At 36.8% G+C, this 23,982-nt stretch overlaps 1 protein-coding gene across 1 annotated transcript in view; it reads left to right on the top strand.

Annotated features, from left to right (window-relative positions):
• COL25A1 (collagen type XXV alpha 1 chain) overlaps nt 1–23,982 on the top strand; it is a 563,954-nt gene that overhangs the window by 362,337 nt on the left and 177,635 nt on the right. Inside the window, exons 6-7 of the mRNA XM_078148267.1 lie at nt 9,667–9,693; nt 9,856–9,882. Of these exons, the coding sequence (XP_078004393.1) occupies nt 9,667–9,693; nt 9,856–9,882 (54 nt within the window). The remainder of the gene's footprint in view (nt 1–9,666; nt 9,694–9,855; nt 9,883–23,982) is intronic.

Raw genomic sequence — 23,982 nt, 5'->3', positions numbered from 1 at the left:
CCCCATGCTTTTGCACATGTTTTTAATTTTGTCTTAATCTTCTTGTGTATCACTTTAGTGATCCCCATATTTCAGGTCTGCATTCCAATCCAATCTCTTACAGATCCCAGTAGGCTCATTGTGGGGGGAGGGAAGAAAATGCATGCATGATCCAAGAAATTCAAACAACTTTTTTTTTGTATAGGAAGCTGCTGAGTAGTCTGCATTTTTCTCAGTGGATAATAGACCTGTCACATTAAAGTGGTAATATATTCTATCCTAAATAAATAATGTTAGACTTAACAAAACATTATCATGCCCCAAATATTAATGCATTACACTTTCTCCTTTATATCTCAATGAAAACCGTTGGTCATATTTTTCTTTGTCCTGACATGTGAATGATTGTAAAAATCTTAACATTAACATTTTGTTAGTATTATAATAAGTAGAATTAACACATGGCTAACAATGTAGAAAGAATCCATTGTGTTGAAAATATCTTGTGTCTTTTCATTAGGACTTTTAAGGAAATATATGGCTGTACATGTGGGCATTTCCAACATGCATGTAATATCTTATACTATAATCCATATTGATATGTTTCACGTGGTTATTTTATGTCATGAAAATGATATGACATAGAGTTCAACCTTGACTCTGAATCAATTTCCAGTAAAATTAGGGAGGACACCTCCAGTAACAAGATGAGGTTGTGTTTTCTGTCAAATATATTTATTTGATTAGAAATTATCTCCTTTTGCCATACCACATTTGGACAGGGGGGAGAAAGGCAGGAATTTGGACCCCAATTTGTCAGGAGGCATGTTTGTACTAAATAGTAGCATCCTGCCACAATTTCCCCAAACTTTTAAGGGACATGCGATTTTGCTGTAATTCAGGGTAGCTGGAGCTAGCTTCTGTAGAGAGCGAATTGTTAAATTTTCATTGTGAGCATTTACACTTCCGAATGATACAGATCAGGGCTGCTTGTCTAGACCAGAGGTGAAAAAACCCAGCCCGCCAGCCAAATGCAGTCAGCCAATGCTCCTGAGTGAAACCAGAACCAGATTAAAATGTAATTGGGAAATAGTGAGCAAAATAAATAAAAGTACAATAATGTTGATATGTGGTTTTCTAAGTCAATATGCAGCCCACAGAGATCTTCACCGTATGGGTTAACGGACTGTCTGTATTTGAGTCTGACACCATTGGTCTAGACTTAAGAAAGTGATGGAGAAAATGTTAGTAATGACGATTAAACTTTAAAGTATATTATGGCTACATTCCCTGCCCCCAGCTCATTGTTAAACATTTACTGCTGTACCACTGGTTGTAAGGGAAAGAACATGAAGTCCAGAAGGACCAGGGTTAGAATCCCATTTGACTCCGTGACTTTGCGCACATCCATTGTCAGGGCTTTCGTTTCCTCACCTGTAAATGAAGAAGTCAAACTAAGTGATTTTTATGGTCCCTCTTGATCTATGATCTTATGACCTTGTTTTATTCATTCCTGACAAGTTGCATGTAACTCAGGTCAAGATAACCTATACAAAGCACTTTGCAAACCTTTAAAGCCTATACAAGCTTGTGTGGTGGTGCATACATAGAATCCCTGCTACTAGGGAGCCTGAGGTTGGTGGATCACTTGAGCTTGTAAGTTCTGAGCTGAAATGAAAATGAAAAATCAAATAACTATTGCTTGACTGTTAGGCAATCCACATGTTTCTGTGAATGGCATATATTTAATCTGCATCTCCTTGCATTACATTCAGGGTTTATAGAGCAGCAGGACATTTGGTGATGAAATACTATTAGTGGCTTCTTAAAAATAATCCGATTCCTGGCCATCACTCTTTGATTATGATAAATGATAATATCTCACACATTTAGGTCCCAGTTAGTACAAATAATAATCACCCCCCAAAGTGGTAGCATTATTTCAGCTCACACTGCATATTTCCATTGGGCTGGACTCGATTGCCATATTTTCCATAATTATAACTTTGAATAGTGGGAATTCAAATACATGTGACCACTTCCGGGTATTTGTTATTTGTACTATTCAGGACCCAGCTATAGTACTTGGTGAGTTTGCAAGATGCTTTACATGCATTCTCCCATTTGATTTTCATGATAACGTTGTAAAATAGTACAAGTATTACTGTCACTATTTTGCAGATGATAAGCTAGAATTTGAACCCAGGTCTGACTTTAGTTGTTAATATTTAGTGCTACTATTTAGTTGTTAATATTCATTAATTATGTATATGAGAAACAATGAGGCATAATTAATCAACAAGCATTCATTAAGCACCTACTATGTTCAAAGCAATTTCATAGATGCCAGAAGTACAAGATGAAAATGAAAGCCCTTAAGCTTACATTCCACCAAGGGAACAATGTATGCACATATGAGTGTATGCAGAATAGAGACAGAGGAAAATCAAGGCATTTTGGGTGCAGGACATTGACACCTGAGAGGGATCAGGAAAGGCTATCTGTAGGAGGTGGCACTAGAGCTGAACTTTGGACGAAACTAAGGATGCCAAGAAGTAGAGGTGAGGATGATGGTGCTACAGGGTAGTCCTTTATGACAGGGAGACCTGGGTTCAAATCCTGCCTCTGATGAATACTGCCCAAATAAACCTGGACAAGTGATTTAAACTCTGTCTTTATCAGTTTCCTCAAATAGCACTGACCTTATGAGGACTGGATAAGATAACTCACATAGAGTGCTTTGCAAACTTTAAAGTTTTATATAAATGTTTATTATCATTTTGTTATTATTGTTAGTATTATTTTTCCTTTATTCCTCAATGTCTCAAGCAACTCTCTAGGTCTATAAGATGTATATAAGTTCCTGCTCTGTTCAGTGAAGGGAATTTTCATATTGGGAGGTAGGAAAAATCCAATGACTTAGAAGATCCTGTCCAACTCTAAATCACATACTCACCTCAGTATATTTTGTATACAGTTATTCAGATGCCTAGACTTCAGAATTTTGATGTTCTGGCCATAATCTTCAATGACATTATATTCTGACTCATTGCTATCTGGGCAGTGTGTAACAGAGGAAAAATCAAATGTTTGTAATGAGGGAATCTGGATCCAAATCCTACCTGTGCTATTTTTAAACTGCCTATATGACTTTTGATAAGTCATGTAAATTCCCTGCGTGTCAGTTGCCTTATCTATAAAATGAGGAGATTGAATTAGGTCTCTACCAACTCTAGATCCGTGGTGCTAAATTTTCTCAGGTGTTTCAAATGAAGTCCCCATTGTTTTATTTCACATTCTGTATTTCTGAGCAGTGGAAGGCTTCTATTATAAATGCCATTGTTAACTGATTAATAACTTATTGGATGGTTGGGTAGAAGAGACTTTCTGAACCTCTCTAATGCATTTGCAGCCAGTACGTAAGCATTTATTAAGCACCTACTCTGTACCAGGGGCTATGCTAAGTGCTGCAAATACAAAGAAAGACTGAGCTTCCCCCTTCCTGTCCCCCATCCTCCCTTACACATACACAAATCTCTGCTCTTGAGGAGCTCTGAGTCTAATGGGGGAGATGGCATATATACAACTGTGTACAAACAAGCCATATACACAATAATTAGGAAATAATCAATAGGAAGAAAGCACTAGAATTAAGAAAGAATGGGAGAGGCTTCTGATAAAAAGGTGGGATTTTATCTGGGACTTGAAGGAAGCCAGGAGGTAGGGATGAAGAGGGAAAACATTCCAGGCATGGGGAACAACCAGAAAAAAATGCCCAGAATCAAGAGATGGAGTGTCATATTCAAGGAACAGCAAGAAGGCCATTGGATCAAAGAACAGAAAGGGGGTTACTGGATTGAAGACTGCATTGGAGATGGGTGAATATAAGGTATAAGAAGCCTAAAAAGGTGGGATGGGGCTAGGGTCATGAAGGGCTTTGAATACTAAAAGGAAGATTTTATATTTGATCCTGGAGGTGATAGGAAACTTTTGTAATTAATGGAGTTGAGATGGCTGTCCATTATTAAAATGATCGGAAATGGATCCATTCCAGCTTTCCAAAGTAATTTCAAACTTTATGGTTTATTTTTTCTTTCAAATGATTGTATAGTTTTCAGGTGCAATCTAAAAAGACTTAAAATTGGCAAAGTAGAAAAATAGGTATTTGTCATCATTAATGGGAATTATCATGACAAGGTTTATTTAAACCTCTGTTCAAGAAGACAGGGAAATTAAAAAAAGTTTTAAAAAGATCTCTATTCTACATCATTAAAATTTATATTTAAAAAGTTAACTTTGAAAAGGGTAAACCTCAATTATCTAAACAATCTGCTTATGTGAAATAGCACCTAACCTGATGATTTGAATTAAATGAGGTATTAATATGTATAATATGAGTGTATATAGCATAATAATAGTACATTATATATAATTGAACATATATTTCACTTGTGGGTAGCCTGCTGTCAAAATATGGCTTAACATCTTCCTATTTCTGGCTTCATCTGAAAACTTGAGATGTGTGGGGAGAATGAATATACATTTTTAAAATTATACCTTATTTCCCACAATAATTTGAGGTAACATATGAGTATCCATAAATTGCACAGGAACTGTTGCTCCACAAAATCTATGGTTAGTTCCTCTGACAGTAAAATAGTTGTTTTCTACATGTTATCTTCATTAAATTTTACCCAAACCAGTAAGTAGAGGGTGGGAGGTAATATGGTGTATTGGAAAGAGAATCTGGCATCAGAGCATCTGGTTTTGAATATTCTCCTTGCCAATTACTAGCTGTGGGATTGGGTAGTCATATCATTTCTGGGCCTCAGTTTCTATAAAATAAAATTTAGATTAAATGACCTCTAAGGTCCCTTCCAGCTCTAAATCTCTGACCCAACAATGTATGATGATTTAACTTCATTCATAATGGAAAGGCTGAAAGTGAATTTAAAAGATAAAAGCAAATAAGAATAGAATACTTAGAATGTCTGTCACTGAATGTATGCAGTTACTGCATAAATTTGAGAAGCCCTAGAGCAGGATTTTTAAACTTTTTTTTTGTGGCCTCTAGCCATCTGGTGAAGTCTATGGACCTTTTCTCAGAATCACATTTTTAAATGTATACATTTAAAGTACATAATACATAGGATTGCAAAGAAAAAAATTATATTGAGATGTAGTTATTAAAATATTAAAAAAAGACAAATTCATGAACTCCTTCAAACCTGGTTTCATGGACTTCAGGTTAAGAGCCTGTGCCCTAGAGTGTGGCAGACAATGAATTTAAGGTTGATGCAATCTGGCTAGATTAGGTTCTTTCCTCCAGAAGGTGGAAGATGCCATGTGATCTGGATCAAAAAGGATGCATGAGCCCATTTCTATAACTCTAGATAGTAGAGGATGTAACCAGCCCTCTTTTTGTCCTTATTTGGTTTATTCGAGATCAGTGTATTTGAAAGCACCTGAACTAGACTTCTAGATGGATACATTTTTATGAAAGTCTTTGTTCTCCTGAGTATCAAAGAATGACTGAAAGCCCTGAACACCCAGGACCACTGGGAATCAGTCTATAGCTAGGAATTATAAAAGACATGGTGTAAGTCCAGTTCACTAAAGCCTATTCACTTTTTTTGCTTAAGAAAGAACTTCAAGTCTTTATTCTATGACTGCTTGCCTTTGATTTACACATGGTTCTTAAAGCATTGTTTATTTGGTGTCTCTTACCCACAGCAGATCAAAAGTGGCAGGTTAGAATGGGAGTGAGTTCTGAACTCATACACACTGATAGCTGCAAGAAAAAACAACCAAAGGAGAAAAAATATAGCAGCCACTGTAACTCAAAAAGTATAGCAGGTTCTGCCTGATTTATGTAGATGCAAACCACTTTGTGTGACTAAAGAGCCCTGGGGACATTACTGCATTACAATGCAGTATAACAACTGATAGTCATAATGGTGATGCTATGTCATCGAGACAATACTGAATGATGTGTAATAATTTCAGAAAGACTTTCACTGAAATTGTTTAAATAAAAAAAAAAACCTTTTGACACTTAAAAGAGACAGACTACGTTTCCCCAGAAAATTTGCTTATACAACAGACCTCTTTGCTGGTGATGCTGGATATTTCATGTGATAATTTAGAATCTTATAGTAAGCTAGTTGAGGGCAGGGACTGTTGTTTTTCCATCTTGGTACCTGTGGTCCCTTGGTCCCTTTTACAGTACTTTGCTTATAAAAGACACTCCATAGATATCTTCTTCTTCTTCTTCTTCTTCTTCTTCTTCTTCTTCTTCTTCTTCTTCTTCTTCTTCTTCTTCTTCTTCTTCTTCTTCTCCTCTCCTCTTCCTCCTTCTCCTTCTTCTTCTTCTTCTTCCTCCTCCTCTTCCTCCTCCTCCTTCTTCTTCTCCTCCTCCTCCTCCTTCTCCTTCTTCTTCTTCTCCTCCTCCTCCTCCTCCTCCTCCTCCTCCTCCTTCTTCTTCTTCTTCTCCTTCTTCTTCTCCTCCTCCTCCTCCTTCTCCTCCTCCTCTTCCTCCTTCTGCTGCCCCTTCTTCTTCTCTAAACTACATAGTTTACTTCTACTTTACATACTACTTCTCTAAACTACATAGTTTAAAATCTGCAAGCTCATTACAAATATCCCATTTTTATCCTCCCAGTAACCCTTGGAGGTATGTGCTATTCTTACCATCATTTTACAGATAAGGAAACTGAGGCAGACAGAGGTTATGTGATTTGCCACACACAGCTAGTAAGTGTTTGAGGGTGGATTTGAACTCGGGTCTTTCTGACTCCAAGTCCTGTGCTCTATCCAGTGTGCCATCTAACTACATATTGTGCTGCATTAGATACCCATGTACTCAAAAATTCAAATGGATCTCTGAATCTCATCAAGAGGAATATTCCCTCTAGCAATGCAGATCAAAGCCCACCCATGCCTGTCTCCCGTATGCAGGTCTTGTCCACTTGCTCTTAGTGGTTGGCCGTGCTGGGAGGAGGGTGTCCACCCAATGTGTTAGGACCTTTCCGTACTTTCTCTTATCATCCCAAGCATGCCAATGGAACCCACAAACTGTACTTTAGTCATCTACCATTCTTGCCAGGTTGAACAACCCTATTTATTTTTCCTGTATGTTTTTCTTGGATGACATCCTGTCCACCACTGAGTACTTTGAGTGCAAAGAAACCTTCCCTAGTTCCTCTTAATTTAAGTTCTGGTGCCTTCCGTCTCTTAATTATTTCCTACTTATTCTATCTAGAGTTTGTTTGTGCAAATCTGCTTGTTGTTTCCTCCAGAAAAACGTGAGCTTCTCAAGTGCAGGGACTGTCTCTGGTCTTTGTTTGTATCTCTGGAGTTTAGTATAGTGCTTGGCACGTAGTAAGTGTTAAGTAAATGCTTACTGACTGCTGACTATAATATGTTGCATCCTAATAACCGTCCTCTCCTATCACACACTTCAATGACCTTAATCTTCTCTCTGAAACAAAAGCCTATTTTTAAAAAATTCCTTTATTCTTCTAGTGTTGTTATACATTTTGTGAGTCATGGGACAGTATAGTCTCCAAAACACTGATAAATAGTAATCCCTTAAGGGGTAAATAAATTAAATAGCACTAAATAAGTTGTAACATTTTGAGGCAATAGGATCAGGAAGCTTTCAGAATTGTGGGTAATAAGCTTGATACTTAATGTTCTGCATTATGGTCTCTATCCCATTATGGAGTATTTCTTTTTTGTTTGTCTTGTTTTTTTTTTTTTATGGAGTATTTCTGAACCAAATATTAATCCCCATCCATGCCACAGTTATCTGTAGGTTATCTACTAGAATAGAATTATCAAGTCTTTCCAGTGATAATTGAGAGAGTATGTGATAGCCTGTCCAAATATCCTAAATCAAATGATTTAAGTCTCTTCTTTCTTCTCCCCTTACTATTTAGCTATGTAAAGGATGACTTGCTGGGCTCATAGGATTGCATTTTTAGAGCTGGAAGGGATCTTAAAGGTCGTCTGGTCCAACCTCCTAACATTCTAGATGAAAGAGATTAAATGATTTACCCAAGGTCACACAGACAGTAAGTGACTGAGTTGGAATTTGAACCTAGGTCTAATATTCTTCCCACTCTATCACATCTGTTCAAGTTCATTGAAATTTAAGGCCAGGTTTCTTTTCTACTTAAACCTGTGATGATTCTCTAATGTTTCCTCATGACATGGAGGTGAACTTGGTTTCTCAAAGGTTAGGAAAGCAGAGTGTATACTCTTGATAGGTCCTACGGGATAGAAAAGCTTCAAGTGCAACCAGATGATACTGACAATCCATCCATGAGTCTCTTGTTCAAGGACCAGCCTGGCAAAGTTGAAGGGACCTGCTGTTAAGTTGGCCTGACGAAACTTTAAGACTCAGAAACTTTTGAAGACTGTCTCCTAATTTGCAAATGGTTTATGATCTATATTGGTACAGGGAGACCCCATACAAAAAAATTCTAATCATTAGAATATTGATGGATTATTAATAATAATGGTAATACTTGAATATTACCATCCATAAGAAGATTAAGAGGCCATGTAGTGCAATGGAAATTTGGAGCCACAATGCCTGCATCAAAACCTTCCTCACTTCCTACCTGTTAATGTCACCTTGACCAAATCCCTTAGGCACTTTTAGGGCCTCAACTGTAAACTGCAGAGTGGCCTTTTAGTGGCCTTCTATCTATTAATCTATGTTGCTATGTTTTTTTAAAAAATAACGTTATCTTATTTATCTTCATAGTACGCATGTAAATTGAGGAAGACTGGGAGCCCACTGTGTCTCTAATGTACACGTACCCCCTCACCCATTTCCCTAGTGTTGAAGTTTGTCTTCCCTATCTTCTCCCAACCCATTGAATTCCAGCATCTCTCCCTCCCTCCTTTCTGCTCCCAGGTGAAAATTAACTTCTCATCTAGACTTCCCATAACATTTTGCACCGTTCTAATGCATTTATCCTAGATTATTCTATATTTCTATTATTGGTATATGAATCAAATCCCCTACCAAATTAATAAGTTCCAGAAGACCATCTATATCCATCTTACCTAAATTTCAAAACTCTCCCACACATCGCCCTCTGCCTCTCCCTCAATGCTCTGTATCTAGTAGATACTTAAATGTTTCTTGAATTGATTTGAAATAAGTACATCCACTGGATGTATCATATTCATATATAAATATATATATAAGATCAATTAAGGTAATATTTGTAAAGTACACTGACTGGTGCATAGTAGAAAATAAATACTTGTTCTTTCCCCTACCTCTCCATATCCCAGCACATGACTGAGGCTGGCATTCAATATCCCTATGAGGGGGTCAGTGTGTGTGAGCACTAATGGAGAATCAAGATTTCTGGTGTTTTCATAGACAGAAAAAAACTATATTCTGATTTTTATAATGCTTATGAACCTTTTTGGATGAAAAGTAGTGAAGACAATTGCAGAGATACATTTAGCTATGGTTTTTGCTGTTTTTTTTTATTGTGAACACAAATATGGCTAAAGAATCATTAGTTCCTCTAAGAGTTACCATGATAAGGAAAGAGCACCTTGTCGCTTGTGTGTTTTGCTCACATACCCCTCAGGCCAGTTAGTAGTCTGTTCAAGTTACAATAACATTTTCACTTCTTTCTTTCTCTTTCTCTTTTTCAGGGCCCTCCTGGTCCCAAAGGTGACAAGGTGAGTAAATATATGACGTAGGTGATCCTATCCAAATTAAAAACGAGCCAAGTTATCATAGATCTAGACCTAGTTTACCTTGACATACTGTAATTTGAGATTATGAGATAGTAGCACACATATGCTGTGTTAAAACTATCATCTCATCTTTCCACTTTGCAGGGAGATCAAGGGGATCAGGGCCCTCGGGTAAGCATTTGCTTTAAGAAAAAAAATGTTTCCTCCTACCCTGAGTAAAAAATGAGCCCTTAGAGCTAAACTAATTTAATGAGAAGTACCCTGGCTTATTAGCTGCCTATCCCCTGCATGTTTTGTAGCTTCTAGCAGCAATGAATGCCTTGTCATCTCTAAGTGAGACTGCTTTGGCAAGCATTTTAAGTAATGGTGGTCTGTGCATAAGAATGGAGCTTGTATATATACATAATATTGCTGTATATTCATTTGCAGTTTATTAGTGGAATGCTTTGCAATAATGAACCCTGCTCTAAAAGGACCAGAATCATTTTAATTAAAAAAAATACTACCACCTTTCCATTTCTATGAAAGTCTATTCAAGAATCATGGCTTTCTGTAGTACAAAGACTGTCAGTTACTATTGGCTTGGCTCTATGGTTTCACTTAAAATCTAGGTGTCATGAGATGAATATATTGCACATATATGAAGAAAATGCAAATATGTGTTCTGTTTCTTAAATGTCATGCTAAGTATAAATAATATTGTGGTTTTTCTTATTCTAGAGATGTTAAAAAGCAGTTAAAAGATTTAACTTCAGCTTTAGATATAAGTGGAAGAAATTGTCAATGGGGTTTCTTTTTTCTTTCTCAAATGAGGTTGTTTTAACCATTACAATGCAGTGGTGAACATTCCTCTGTTACCTTGGGTAGTGCCAATTCCCCGACTTCACATCTGTGCCTCATTACCCCCATGTTCAGACATACTGTTCTAATGATGTAGTGCCTTGGTTGGGTTATATGCTGCTCCATTTTCTCATGTCACTAGAAGCAAAAGCAAGCTTTCAGGGGAAGACAAGGTCATTTTTTAAAAAGAATGGTATAGCAAGTTAAAACTTCAGGTAGAAAGCAGCAATATGTTTCTGCCATATGCCCTGTGCATTGATGATTACTGAAATGGTTTATGCTGGGGTTGGAGGGTTTTATTGCAAAAGCGTAAAGAGATGTGAGCTCGAGAGGCTTGCAGTCTCACTGATCCTCTCTCCTAGTGTTTCTCAAAATGAGTTATGTTGCTTCTTGTTTTCCCCTCCTATTCTTTAACTGTTATGAATGTAGAGCAGTGATCTTGCCTCTGAACATTTCACTGCTCCTGGCAGTTATCCTTGCTGACGATTGTCTTCAGGCTAAATACACATCTCCCTGGGTAAGATGATTAAACATGATGTTGGTTGTTGTGAATGTGAATAGAGTCAGATACAAAACCCCTTCCCGATTAGGTTAGATGGACTTACCTTGTGCCAGGTGATTATTTCACAAGGCACCTCATTCATTTCTTTCTTCACACCACATCAGAATCACTCAGTCCTCCTGTTCCAGGTAAGGACAAAACTGGTTTATCTCTGAAAGATCTTCTCTTGGCAAAACAGAACTAAGGGGCAGCTCTATGGTTGAGCTGTCATCGGTGCTCATTTTTAGAAAAGGTGTGTTGGCTTTCATCGTCTCAAGGAGTGATGATTGATTAGAAAGTTGAGCCAAGTTTTCAGAATGAAACCTGAAGCCATGTGAAATCTCACCTGGTATCATGTTGCATTACAAATTCAAGGCTTGGGTCAGGTTCGTTGAAAGTTTGGCCAGAGTTCATGAACTGTTTTGCTGAGCCCAGACAGCATTTCGCAGAGGTCTCAGCCAGTTTTCATGCTAATGTAGGCCAACTTTCACAAGATCCTTTAGGGTTTCAGGTGGGAAATGGGAAAATATTAATCTTTTTTTCTCCTGACTTTCACTTTGTGTTGAAGCATATGGCTTAGATCCTGGGTTCATGGAGGGCTTGTGTGAGTAGGAATCTGGGTACCTTGGTGCCAGATTTGGAAGAAATTATGTACCCAATAGAAATGGGCATCTTTTGCATAATATTTAATTAGTAAAACCACTAAAGTCCACCTCCAATGGCTCCTTGTAGCATGGAGGTAAATTTGGGTTTGGAAGTTAGTGCCAGCTAGGCTCAACCTCTGGCAGAGGTCCCGCCAAGCTGCCTATATGCCTCTCAACCAAGAATTAGACTAATTAAGTTCAGAGAAAACTCTTCCCAAGTAGCTGGCCACCAGATGGCGGTTTTTGTTGTTGTTGTTTTGCAGCAACAACTTATGAAGACTACTATAATATTGTAATGAAGATTATAAATAATGAATAATCATAATGAAAAAATGAATAATCATACTGCTGAAATCACAGAACCTTACATAATAATGTAAGATTAGGAAATGAAGGAGGTCAAAATTCATCCATGCTCTTAAAAATTATATATGTACTGCTTTTACAAGTCAGAAGATGTTGATGAATTCAGAAACAGAAGAAATCACTACCCAGGACAGCTAAGGAGATAGTGAAATTTTTATAACTTGTGTAAACAAAACAGCCAAACCAAAAAAAGATCACACAGAAATGGAAACAATTTCAGATTTGCAGGCACATTGATAAAGTTTAGGGAGCCTTCTTTGCAGATATTGAAATGTAAGAAACAAATTATTACTGATCTTTTTTCATCCCAGTCTGGAGGTAGATGTATCTCTTCAAAGCAATTCAATAAAATTAGGTTACTTGCTTTGAGAATCTCAGGATTTCAAAATAATGTATCATTTCAGAAATGTGAAGTAGAATGGCTCCCAACTTCAGTTCTTCTGGTTTTTTTTTGACTTTGACTTTCACATTTTTTCCCTTCATCAACCTTTTCTCCAAGGTGTGGTCCTTGATTTGAATACCGTTTCTTATCATTTGTTTATTCTGGTCTTAACAGCATAATCTTAAACAATCATCTTATTTCCAACACCTCATTTCGTTGTCCAGTGACTTTCTCTTACTAAGTTTTAACTTGTTACTAGTCTGTATTTTGAGGGTAGCTAGAGGTGGTACAGTGGATAGAAGTGCTGGAGTCAGGAAGACCTGAATTCTGATCTGGCCCCAGACACTTACTAACTATGCCATCCTGGGTAAGCTGTGTAACCCTGTTTGCTTCAGTTCCTCATCTGTAAAGTGAGTTGGAGAAGGAAATGGCAAATCGCTCCAAAATCTTTGCCAAGAAAACCCCAAATGGGGCTCCAGAGAATGGGATGGGACTGAAATGATACAACAACAAAATCTATATTGCATCTCTTTCCCTCCCCCTTTTCCCACATATGCCTTTTTCTTTAACAAATGTTTCAGAAGAAAGAAGAAGGTCATAGGTGAAACAAATCAATGAGGACTTTAAAGCATTCATTCATTCGGTCACTCCATCCATCCCTCCCTCCCTCCATCCATCCATCCAGTATTAGTTGAGAGGGTTATTCCAGTCATAGTTGGGAGTTTTATGCAAGGAACAGTAAGATAATAGTGACATGAGTTAGTGCTATAGGTGCTCAAAGTAGGGAGAGATCACTGTCGGCTGAGATGATATAGGGTGGTTTCATGGAAGAGTTAGCATTTGAACTAGGCTTGGAAGGGTGAATGAGCTTTCAACTGATAGAAATGACACAGCCTTTTCAGTTAGAAAGGATTGCATAAGGAAGGGTATACAGGTAGAAAAAAAAATCAGTGTATTACAGCAAGTTATTCAGTTTCTTCATCTATAAAATTCTTTGAACTGTATGGCCCCTAAGGACCCTTCCAACTCTATATTGCTATTGTCTGCTGTACTGTGTTAGAGAAGGGAATAATAGAAGATAAGCCTGGAAAGGGAAAAAAAAGACTGGAAAGGCAAATTGGCGTTGAATTGTGGGAAGCCTTGAATGCCAGGATTATGAGTTTGAACTTTATTCAATAGTTAATGAGAAGTAAAGTTTATTTGTTTATTTGCTGTTGCTCCAAACCTGTAACTTCATGAGTGTAGGGAGTTCCTGGTAGAGAAACCTCATCTGCCAGTTCAGATCAGCAATTGAAAAGGTTGCCGGAGTCACTGGTAGATTGAGTGACTTTCTTGTATCCACACAGCTAGCTATGACAGTGGCATTATTGAACCTAAGAAGATGGCTAGAGAGTATAGTACTCCAATCTATCCTTCAGGTTTACTGTGTACTGGTCTGACCCCTCCCAACCCCCTCCCCCTGTGAGGGCCACCTCCAGGATCATATCCAAACTCTTCGTTTTGCCGTTCCAACATCTTCATGACCTGGCCCCCTCCCACCTCTCCACTTGCCTTAGACTACCTTTCACAAACTCTACAATCCAACCTCACTGGCCTACTTGAAGTTCCTTACTCATGAAACTCAGTTTCACTTCTCTTTGTGTTTGCATTGGCTGTCCCCCATTCCTGGAATCTCCTGCCCCTTCACCTTCACCTCTTAGTTCCCCTGGCTTCCTTCAAGACTGAGATCCTACTTTCCGTAGGAGGCCTCTTCTGGTCCTGCAGCTGCTGGTGCCTTTCCCTCTCATATCACCTTCTATCTACTCTATCTATATCTTGTATGTACCTAGTTATTTATATTTTGGCTCCACTATTAGAATGTATGCTTTTTATAAGCAAGGACTGGTTTTTCTTTTAAATCTTTGTACCCTCAGTGCTCAGCACAGTGCCTGGAACATAGTAAGCACCTGTGTGTTCGTCCATTTCGGTCATGTTCATTTCAGCTGTATTCCATGCTTTGTGACCCCATTTGGGGTTTTCTTGGCAAAGATACTGGAATGGTCTGCCATTTTCCTTTTCCAGCTCATTTTACAGATGATAAACGGAAGCAAATAGGGTTAAGTGACTTGCTCAGGGTCACATAGCTAGTAAGTGTCTGAGGCTAGATTTGAACTCAGGTCTTCCTAACTCCAGGCCTAGTGCTCTATACACTATGCCACCTAGCTGTCCAGTAGGCATGTGCCAAATGCTTATTGACTGTCTGATACTATTATTGGAGAGTGGTCCCTTCTCTGCAGCTTATATATTAGGTGATTTGGGCAGGGTCACATATGCAGTATGTGTCTCCCTGGTACCACGGCCATGTGGCCTAGCTTCATCATCACCATAATCATTATTACTAACATTTCTCAAGCACTTCAAGGCTTGTAAAACATTTTGTACATTATCTCATTTGGTCCCCAGAAGAACAATCCTGTGAAATAGATGCTATTTATCACCCTCATTTTACAGATGAGGAAACTGAGGCTGAGTAGTCAAGTGATTTGCCCAGCATCATAGGATCATAGAATCATAGCTTTAAAGAAGCTGTTGAGAAGCTATAAAAGAAGCCATTGAGTCTAAGCTTTTCATTTGAGAGATGAAAAACTGAGGCATAGAGAAGTTATGGGACTTATTGAGGGTCATACCATCAGAGATGGGTTTTGAACCTAGGTCTTACTGGTTTTCAGCCCAGTTCTGTACCTACTACTCCCTGTAGTCTCTCTAAAGATTTCCAGCCATTAAAATTCAGCAAATTATAAGGTACATGTATTTTGGGTTTAGCATTACTACTGTAAATATCCATTGTATTCTACCCCCATTGGGACTCTCTGTTGACAGATGTCAGTATTTGTCTGTCAGGGATATAGATTCATTCATTCTGGCTTTAGAATTCAGTTTCTTCCTGGGAATATCCTTAGAGGATTGCTATTCATCTCTAATTCAGTCCTTCAGGCAAACGAGGTCTTCCATTTAGGCAAATAGTTCTGTATCCTGTTCATTGAAAGTTGCTCTGCTTGGCATGTGTCACCAAGAGAGTATTTTCCTTTTTAATGACCGGGTGGCATAGAATCTCAGGTTTATGGGATTATGAATTTACCCTCAAGTACAGGCTGAATGATCACCATTCAAGTATGATGTAGGAATCATTACAGCACTGTGTCAGGGGACTGGACTCCATGACCTCTAGTTCTCAGATTCTTTGAAAGAAACAACTGAATGGGAAGCAAGAATGTTTTCAGGCATCCTGTTCCATGTCCCTTATTACCAGAACAAACCCAGAAATTTCAGTCGAATGCATTCTCATTGCTATAATCACGTTATGCTCTCTCTGTGGAACTGAGTCCGGGGTAGATCATTCTTGACCCCACCACCCCCATCCCAGTGAAGCTCCTTCAGGACCTTGTTACAACACCCACATCACAGTCCTGGGGTGTGAATCCTGAGAAGGGCATCATCCTATGCGTTTGATATTTGTGATTTCTGTAGAAGAATGTGTCCAGTGAAGCTGATTTTCTCCTTCCCAAAGAGCACACTGTTTTTCAGTCCTGCTTTTGTTCAGAGTTTCTTTTATTAAAAGAGAAATTTTAATTATGTTTTATGATCTGAAATAGAACACTGAAAGCTACTAGCAATACAAAAACAAAAAACCCCCAAGAAATGTTTTTTAAAATAATAATTTAAGTGGTTTTTTATCAGATATGACTTTGATAGCATAAAAACCTCTCAGTGAAGAAATTCTCTCTGCCAATGCATGTTAGCAGCTTCCTTTCAATTTATAGTATTAGTCTTGGGAACAGAAAAATGAAGTCATAAGAACGTAGATTTAGACTGTAGATTTAGCAAGGACCTTGTTCCTTGCATTCAACCTCTGTATTTTAGAGATGAAGAAATTGAGGCATGCAGAGGTTAAATGGCTTGCACAGTGCCACACAGCTAGTAAATGTCTGAGACAGGCTTTGAACTCAATTCTTCCTGATTGTAAGACGAACCTCTACCCTCTAAACCATCTGGCTGCCTCAGGTGTACGAACAGAGGCAAAATTGAAACCCTGGCCTTCCTAGCCATGAAACTTATTCTCTATCTAGTATATGCCATATTGCTTCTTAATTTAATTAAATTAATTTTTTAATTAATTTAATTTAATTTAATTTTAATTAAATTATGAAATTCGTAGTTTATGAAACACAACAGCCATATAAGATCGGTAGTATAAAAATATCATCATCATTTCAAAGAGTAAGAATATGAATTCTATGGAAGTAAAGTGACTTGCCTAGGGTTATTCAGCTTTAACTGAATGCGATGACAGTTTTAACTGAAACCCAGATTATGTGACTTTAAGTTCACTGTACTGGCATCCTCTTCTGCAATGCTTTCTCTGCCTTTGACTTACACAGAACACTTTTTGTTTTTGTTATTATCTAGTTCATAGAAGTCTTTTCTGCTATGCCACATCCTTAGTCCTTGAGAATCAAAAGGATGCCCTTTTGCTTTAATATTGAACATATGAATACATCCATTTCTTTCCTAATGCCCCAGGTTAAATGAAAAATTTTACATGATCAAGGCCTTTTAATACTTAATGTTGTATTCAAGAAAGAGACAAGGTCATTCTGAAATGGCAGAGGGATTAGTACAGGATATTAAATGAGACTGTACCTTGAGAGGTTACTTTTTGGTCAGTATCACAATCTCCTAATCAGTTGGCTCCCATTCTCATGCCAAATGACACTCAGCTCTAATAAATCATATTTATTTTTTATTGGATCTAAAAATCATCAGTTAACAGCTAGTTCTCCATGAGTTCTGTGCCCAGTAGTAACAAGATGCCACCCAGGAGCTGAGCTCAACTAGTTTAATAAAATTCTTTTCTCCTCACGGTATATTCAAGTAAATTTTCCTACCAGCTGGGGCTAAGCAAAATCGATAGCATCTTAAAAATGTCTTCAGCAGGAAGGATGAAGTTCCAGAAAAGGAAGGCATTTAGAAGTTTATTATGTTATCTTAACCTTTGTTGACTTGAATGATTAAGCAGATTCTTTTGCTCTGTTAAAACATTTAGACCTAGATATTAATGTGATTTTCTTATTTACTTAACCCTTGCCTTTCTCTCCTCATGCTTAATGAATTAGATGCCCATTTGGCGCTGAATGTACTGACTGTGAGAAGGGAAAGGATATCTCACAATGGAAGGAACTCAAATGAGAGAAAATTATTTTAATTTTTTCCAGATTCAACAAAAGTTGGCATGGAAACAACAAATTCATTAGAATTCAAAACAGCTCTTGTTATATTTTAAAATCAGAGCTCTCTTGGCAGTATTTTTTTTTTTCACTTTAAACTACTCAAAGTTTTCATATGAAATGGAACTCAGACATTTTAAAGTTTGTCCCATTATGGAGCTATTTTGAAGACATCATATTACTTTAAAGAAGAGTTTTTCCCCTTGAAATCTACAACAAATAGAAGGTAATCTGAGGTCATGTAACAGTAAGGCACTAAGGAACAATAGGCCAGCATCTAAGAATCTTACTTCACTTGTCTTTTTTTCCAAGGCAGGTCAGTGTCAGAGTGCACAGAGCTCTGGGCCTGAAGTCAGGATAGACCTAAGTTCAAATCCAACCTCAGACACTTATTAACTAGGTGAACCTGGGCAAGTCACTTCACTTGTTTGCCTCAGTTTCTTCAACTGCAAAGTGGGAATAATAATAGCACCTATTTCACAGGGTTGTCATGAGAATCAAATTGAGATAATATTTGTAAAGTGCTTGATACACACTTTTTCTCTTCTACCTTTTTCCTTCTCACATATCAATGGAAGAAATGGGACCATGACTGGCAATCAATCCCTATACAATAAATCTTTTCATCTAATAGTGTGAAGCTTGACATAAGATAATTGGTTATAAGGATGGAGAAAATTTTGGTCACCCACTTACCTTTTACTTCCTTTTCATTTAAATCGGGAAGACTGAAATTTAAGCCCTCTTATCTGGATGTTCTATCAGTGACCATAAACTTATTAAGTTAAGTTAAAAAAACTTTGACTTAATTACTTTTTCAGCCAGGGAATTCCACTGAGTAATGCCAACCAGCCTGAGTTTCCTATTCATTTTCCCTGCATGCAATGCTCTTCATGACCCTATTTCCATTTTTTAGAGCAAATAAAAAGGTATTGCATTTTCCATATCCACATTTCTACCCTGGTTTTTATTGCTTACATTATTTGCAATAGTCTCCTTTTTATTATATTTTTTTATTTGATATATGTGATCTGATATATCCTGCTATCTTTCCAGACTTAGCTGAACCAGCTCACGTTATTTCTTGACATTTAATGAATTAGAGGATTTTAGACGACAAAGAAAATTTTGTTTTTAAGTCATGTAATATTAAGGCCATTTATATTCCTTCCAGTGCAATCTACATGAGTGTGCCATTATGTTTGCAAGTATTTTTAGGTACGTCAGAGCAGAGGTTCTCAAAGTGTGGTATAAAGACACAAGACCTTTTCAGGGGGTCCAACAAAATCAAAACTATTTTCACAATAATACTCAGATTTTAAAATTCCTAATATGACATCTATCAATAGATATAATCCATGTAAGGAAAAGCTTTTTTTGGAGGTCATCCATGTTTTTAAATTTTTTGTGTGTTTTTAAATATTTTATTTTCCCCAATTATATATGAAAACTATTTTTTAACATTCATTTAAAAAAAACTGAGTTTCAAATCCTCTCTCTTTCTACTCCCCTTTGAGAAGGCAAGCAATCTGAGATAGGTGATACATGTGCAATCATGAAAAAATTTCCATATTAGTCACTTTGTAAAAGAAAACACAGACCAAATAAAATCCCCACAAAAAAAGTAAACAAAAGTATGCTTTGATCAGGCTCTGTCAGTTCTTTCTCTGGAGGTAGATGGCATTTTTCATCATAAGACCTTTGGAATTGTCTTGGATCTTTGTATTGCTGAGAATAGCTAAGTTATTCACAGTTGATCATCATACAATACTGCTGTTACTTCATTTTGCATCAGTTCATGTACGTCTTTCCAGGATTTTCTGAAGGCATCCTGTTCATTATTTCTTATAGCACAATAAATCATCACCATCTTATGTGATGTCATATGTGAACAACTCATTCGGCCATTCCCCAATTAATGGACATCCCTCAATTTCCAATTCTTTGCCACCACAAAAAGTACTGCCACAAATATTTTTGTATATATAAAACCTTTTCCTTTTAAAAATAATGTCTTTGGGGTACAGACCTAGTAGTGATATCGCTGAATCAAAGGATATGCACAGTTTGATAGCCCTTTGGGTATAGTTCCAAATTGTTCTCCAGAATGACTGGATCAATTCACAACTCTACCAGCAGTGCATTAGAGTTCCAATTTTCTACATCCTTTCCAACACTTTTCATTTTCCTTTTCTGTCATATTAGCCAATCTGATAATTGTGAGGTGGTACCTCAGAGTTGTTTTAATTAGCATTTTTCTAATTGATAGTGGTTTAGGTAATTTTTCATATGACTGTGGATAGTTTTGATTTCTTTGTCTGGAAACAGCCTGTTCATATCCTTTGACCGTTTATCAACTCTTCCATATTTTTAAGGATGTACAGGGGTCCTGAGACCGAAAAGTTTGAGAACTATTACTTTAGAATGGTCTTTTAAGACCTAAATCCTTTTCTCCATAGTTGGCTTGAGAATCTAAAACTATATATAAGAAGGCTGTGTTTTATTTAGCTCGGATTTAAGTGAGTTAATTTTTAATGCATTTGTAAATATGAATTCTTTATATCAAATAGTTTATGTAACACAGAGATAGAATTGGCACTGATGTTTTTAAGTAGCAATTGCAATGGTGAGGGTAAAGGGAAGAAGAGTGAATGAGATCTGGGTCTTACCATGGTATAAATATTGATTTATAATGTTTTATAAAGAAAAGAAAAGAAGTCTTCTTAGGCATCTAGGAAATACTCTACATTTACTATGGATATAAAAGATAAACTATACCTTACTGGGTGTATCATGTTATGAATACTGAAGACAGAAAAATGTACAATTTGAGAGTAAGCTACTTTGTACCAAGAACCAACATAGCTTCTACCCTTCCTCTCCCAATACTCCAAATATATCTCACTTGTGACTTTAAGCACTTGAAATTAATCACCAATGTAGAAATCACAAGGAGTCACAATGGCAGAATTTTAATGGCACATTTGAGTTTCAGGAAGGAGATGGAGGGTAAGTAATTCCGGGGCTGTATTTTCCATCTTAGGTGTAATAGTAGCTTATACACTGACAGAGTGAACTCAGGGCGGACAGTTCCTGCAGGTTTGATTGAACTTGCCCTCTGGAAAGTAATTTAATGCCGAGACAGCAGCATCCTTTCATAAGCATACTTGCATGTTTTCACTAATGGTTCCAGCAGCTCCTTTAGCAGACACAGACTGTAAATCAAAAGTGACAAACCGAGATTGCTTTGTAGGAAAGGGGATGTCCGCTTTTAGGGATGTGAGTCCTACTTCAAATCCAATCCTTTTAGGAATTACATTATTGGTTTACAACCAAGGCAGCTTGTAAATTTTGACTTTGATAGAGTTCTGTGTAAAAAAAAAAGGTTTATAATGAGAATTCTTATCTTTCTAGAAATTTCCTTTGCCAGCTACTAGTAATAGTTTCTAGTAGTTCTGGTGTTCACGTCAAGTGACTGGATACCATAAACATATATGTTTGCTTCTTCAATCACACAGAAATTGGAAAGCTTGGGGCATTCCAATCTCATCCCACATGCTTTGGGGTTGAACCAAGATTTGTTGACTAGTGGCTGAATTCATCTTGAGTTAGAATGTGTAAGAGAGTACACATGTTTATGGGCAGGATTCTCCTATAAAGCTCTAATTTAGAATTCATGATGTAAAAGAGCATAATGTACTTCCAGACCAAATAATAACAACAACAACAACAATAAATTATGATAAATAGAATTTATATATCTATATATATGTGTACATATATCACTTGAGCCACCAAGCTTCCAGGTGCTGTATACTGTCTGAATGGCTAGATTCTTATAAGGTAATTGATTGGATCATTTTTTGTGTTGGTGGGAAAAGAAGGAAAGCAATAAAAATGGTCATGGTAGGGCTTCAGAAATCTTCTGTCTTGAAGACTGAGTGATTTGATGTGAAATAGCATCAACTGACTGTAACCCTAGGAAGTGCTGGTGGATGGCATAGTGGATTCTTGTCTTTTTCACAAAATCATATCAGCTTGTTCAGTTTGAGTTAATGGGGAGTTCATAAAGGGAAAGCTAGGTCTGCTAGGGTCTTGCTGCTCTTAAAGCCAGCTGGGCACCAGCTTAGGGGTCTTCTGGAACTGCTGAAATAGAAATTCTTCCAGTGATGGAATGAGAAATATGGCATGAGGGATGTGATGGAAAGACAACAATGTCTGAATACAAAACAAACCCATAGGGAACTCTCCTCAATAGGAGTTTTTAACTTGGAATCTGTGAATTCGTTTCTTAAAATATTTTGAAAACCATGTTAATATAATTGATTTCCTTTATAATCCTCTGGATTTCATTTTATGCATTTGAAAACATGATTCTGAGAAATGGTCCATGGCACAAGAAAGGTTAAGGACTCTAGCTCTACATGGAATAATTTATTGTCAGATCTATGGATAAGGGAAGAACTTAGGACCAAACAAAATATAGAGAACATTACAAAATGTAAATTAGATAATTATTAAAGTTCAAAAGGTTTTGCACAAACAAAACCAATGCAACCAAAATTAAAAGGAAAGCAGAAAACTGGGGGAAAATTTTGCAACAGGTTTCTCTGGCAAAGGCCTCATTTCTCAAGTATGTAGAGAACTGAGCCACCTTTATAAAAATACAAATCATTCCCCAATTGATAAATGGTCAAAGGATATGGATAGGCAGTTTCCAAAGAAATCAAAGCTATCTATAATCATATGAAAAAATGCTCTAAATCATTATTGATTAGATAAATGCAAATTAAAACAACTCTGAGGTACCACTCACACCTATCAGGTTGGCTAATATGACAAAAAAGGAAAATGATAAATGTTGGAGAGGATACAGGAAAACTGGGACACTGATGCATTGTTGGTGGAGTTGTGAATTGATCCAACCATTCTGGGGTGCAATTTGGAACTATACTCAAAGGGGTATAAAACTGTGCATACTGTTTGAACCATCAATAGCACTGCTAGGTCTATATCCCAAAAAGATTTTCCAAAATGGAAAGGACCTATGTGTACAAAAATATTTATACCAGCTGTTTTTGTGGTGGCTAAGAATTGGAAATCGAGGTGAAGCCCATCAATAGAGGAATGGCTGAATAAGCCATTATATGGTGTGTGTATACATATACATATATATGTATATATATACACACATATACATATACATATACATATACATACACATACACATACACATACATATACATATACATATACATATACACATACACATACACATACACATACACATACACATACACATACATACATATACATATACACATACACATACACATACATATACACATACACATACACATACATACATATACATATACATATACATATACATATACATATACATATACATATACATATACATATACATATACATATATATACATATGCATATGCATATACATATACATATACATATACATATACATATACATATACATATACATATACATATACATATACATACATACATATATGGTATACCTATACCATAACGTGGTATATGATTGTGATGGAATATTATTATGTTATAAGAAATGACAAGCAGAATGATTCCAGAAAACCCTGGAAAGACTTACATGAGCTGATACAAAATGAAGTGGGCAGAACCAGGAGAATGTTGTACACAGTAACAGCAATATTGTTTGATGAAGAACTATGAATGCCTTAACTGTTCTCAGTGATATGATAATCCGAGACAATCTCAAAGGATTCAAGATGAAGCATGCTCTCTGCCTCCAGGGAAAGAACGAATATTGTCTGAATACAGAGTGAAGCATGCTGCTTTTCACTTTCTTTCTTTCTTTTCTTTCTTTGTTTCTTATTCAAGTCTTCTTGTACAGAATGACAAATATGGAAATGTTTTACATGATTGCGCATGTATAACCTATATTGGATTGCTTACCATCTCAGGGAGAGGGGAAGGGATAGAGGGAAGGAAGGATAGAATTTGGAACTCAAAACTTAAAAATAAAACCAAATGTTAAAAAATTGTTTTAACATGTAATTGGAGGAAAAAAAAACATAAAAAAAGAATTCTGGCTCTAAATTACAGGACTTAGATAACCAGCATATTTTGACTGTCTTTTTCAACATCTATAAGTTGAATAAGCGAAACCTTTTTTTTTCTCCCCCTTAAGAAATAAGAAACATATGCTTTTCACAGTCTATATAGCT

Source organism: Phascolarctos cinereus, unplaced genomic scaffold (assembly GCF_003287225.1).
Source record: "Phascolarctos cinereus isolate Bilbo 61053 unplaced genomic scaffold, phaCin_HiC Scaffold_9;HRSCAF=440, whole genome shotgun sequence".
In the NCBI taxonomy this organism is placed as follows: Eukaryota; Metazoa; Chordata; class Mammalia; order Diprotodontia; family Phascolarctidae; genus Phascolarctos; species Phascolarctos cinereus.
The sequence above is the reverse complement of the archived record's forward strand: the minus strand, read 5'-3'. Positions and strand labels throughout refer to the sequence as shown.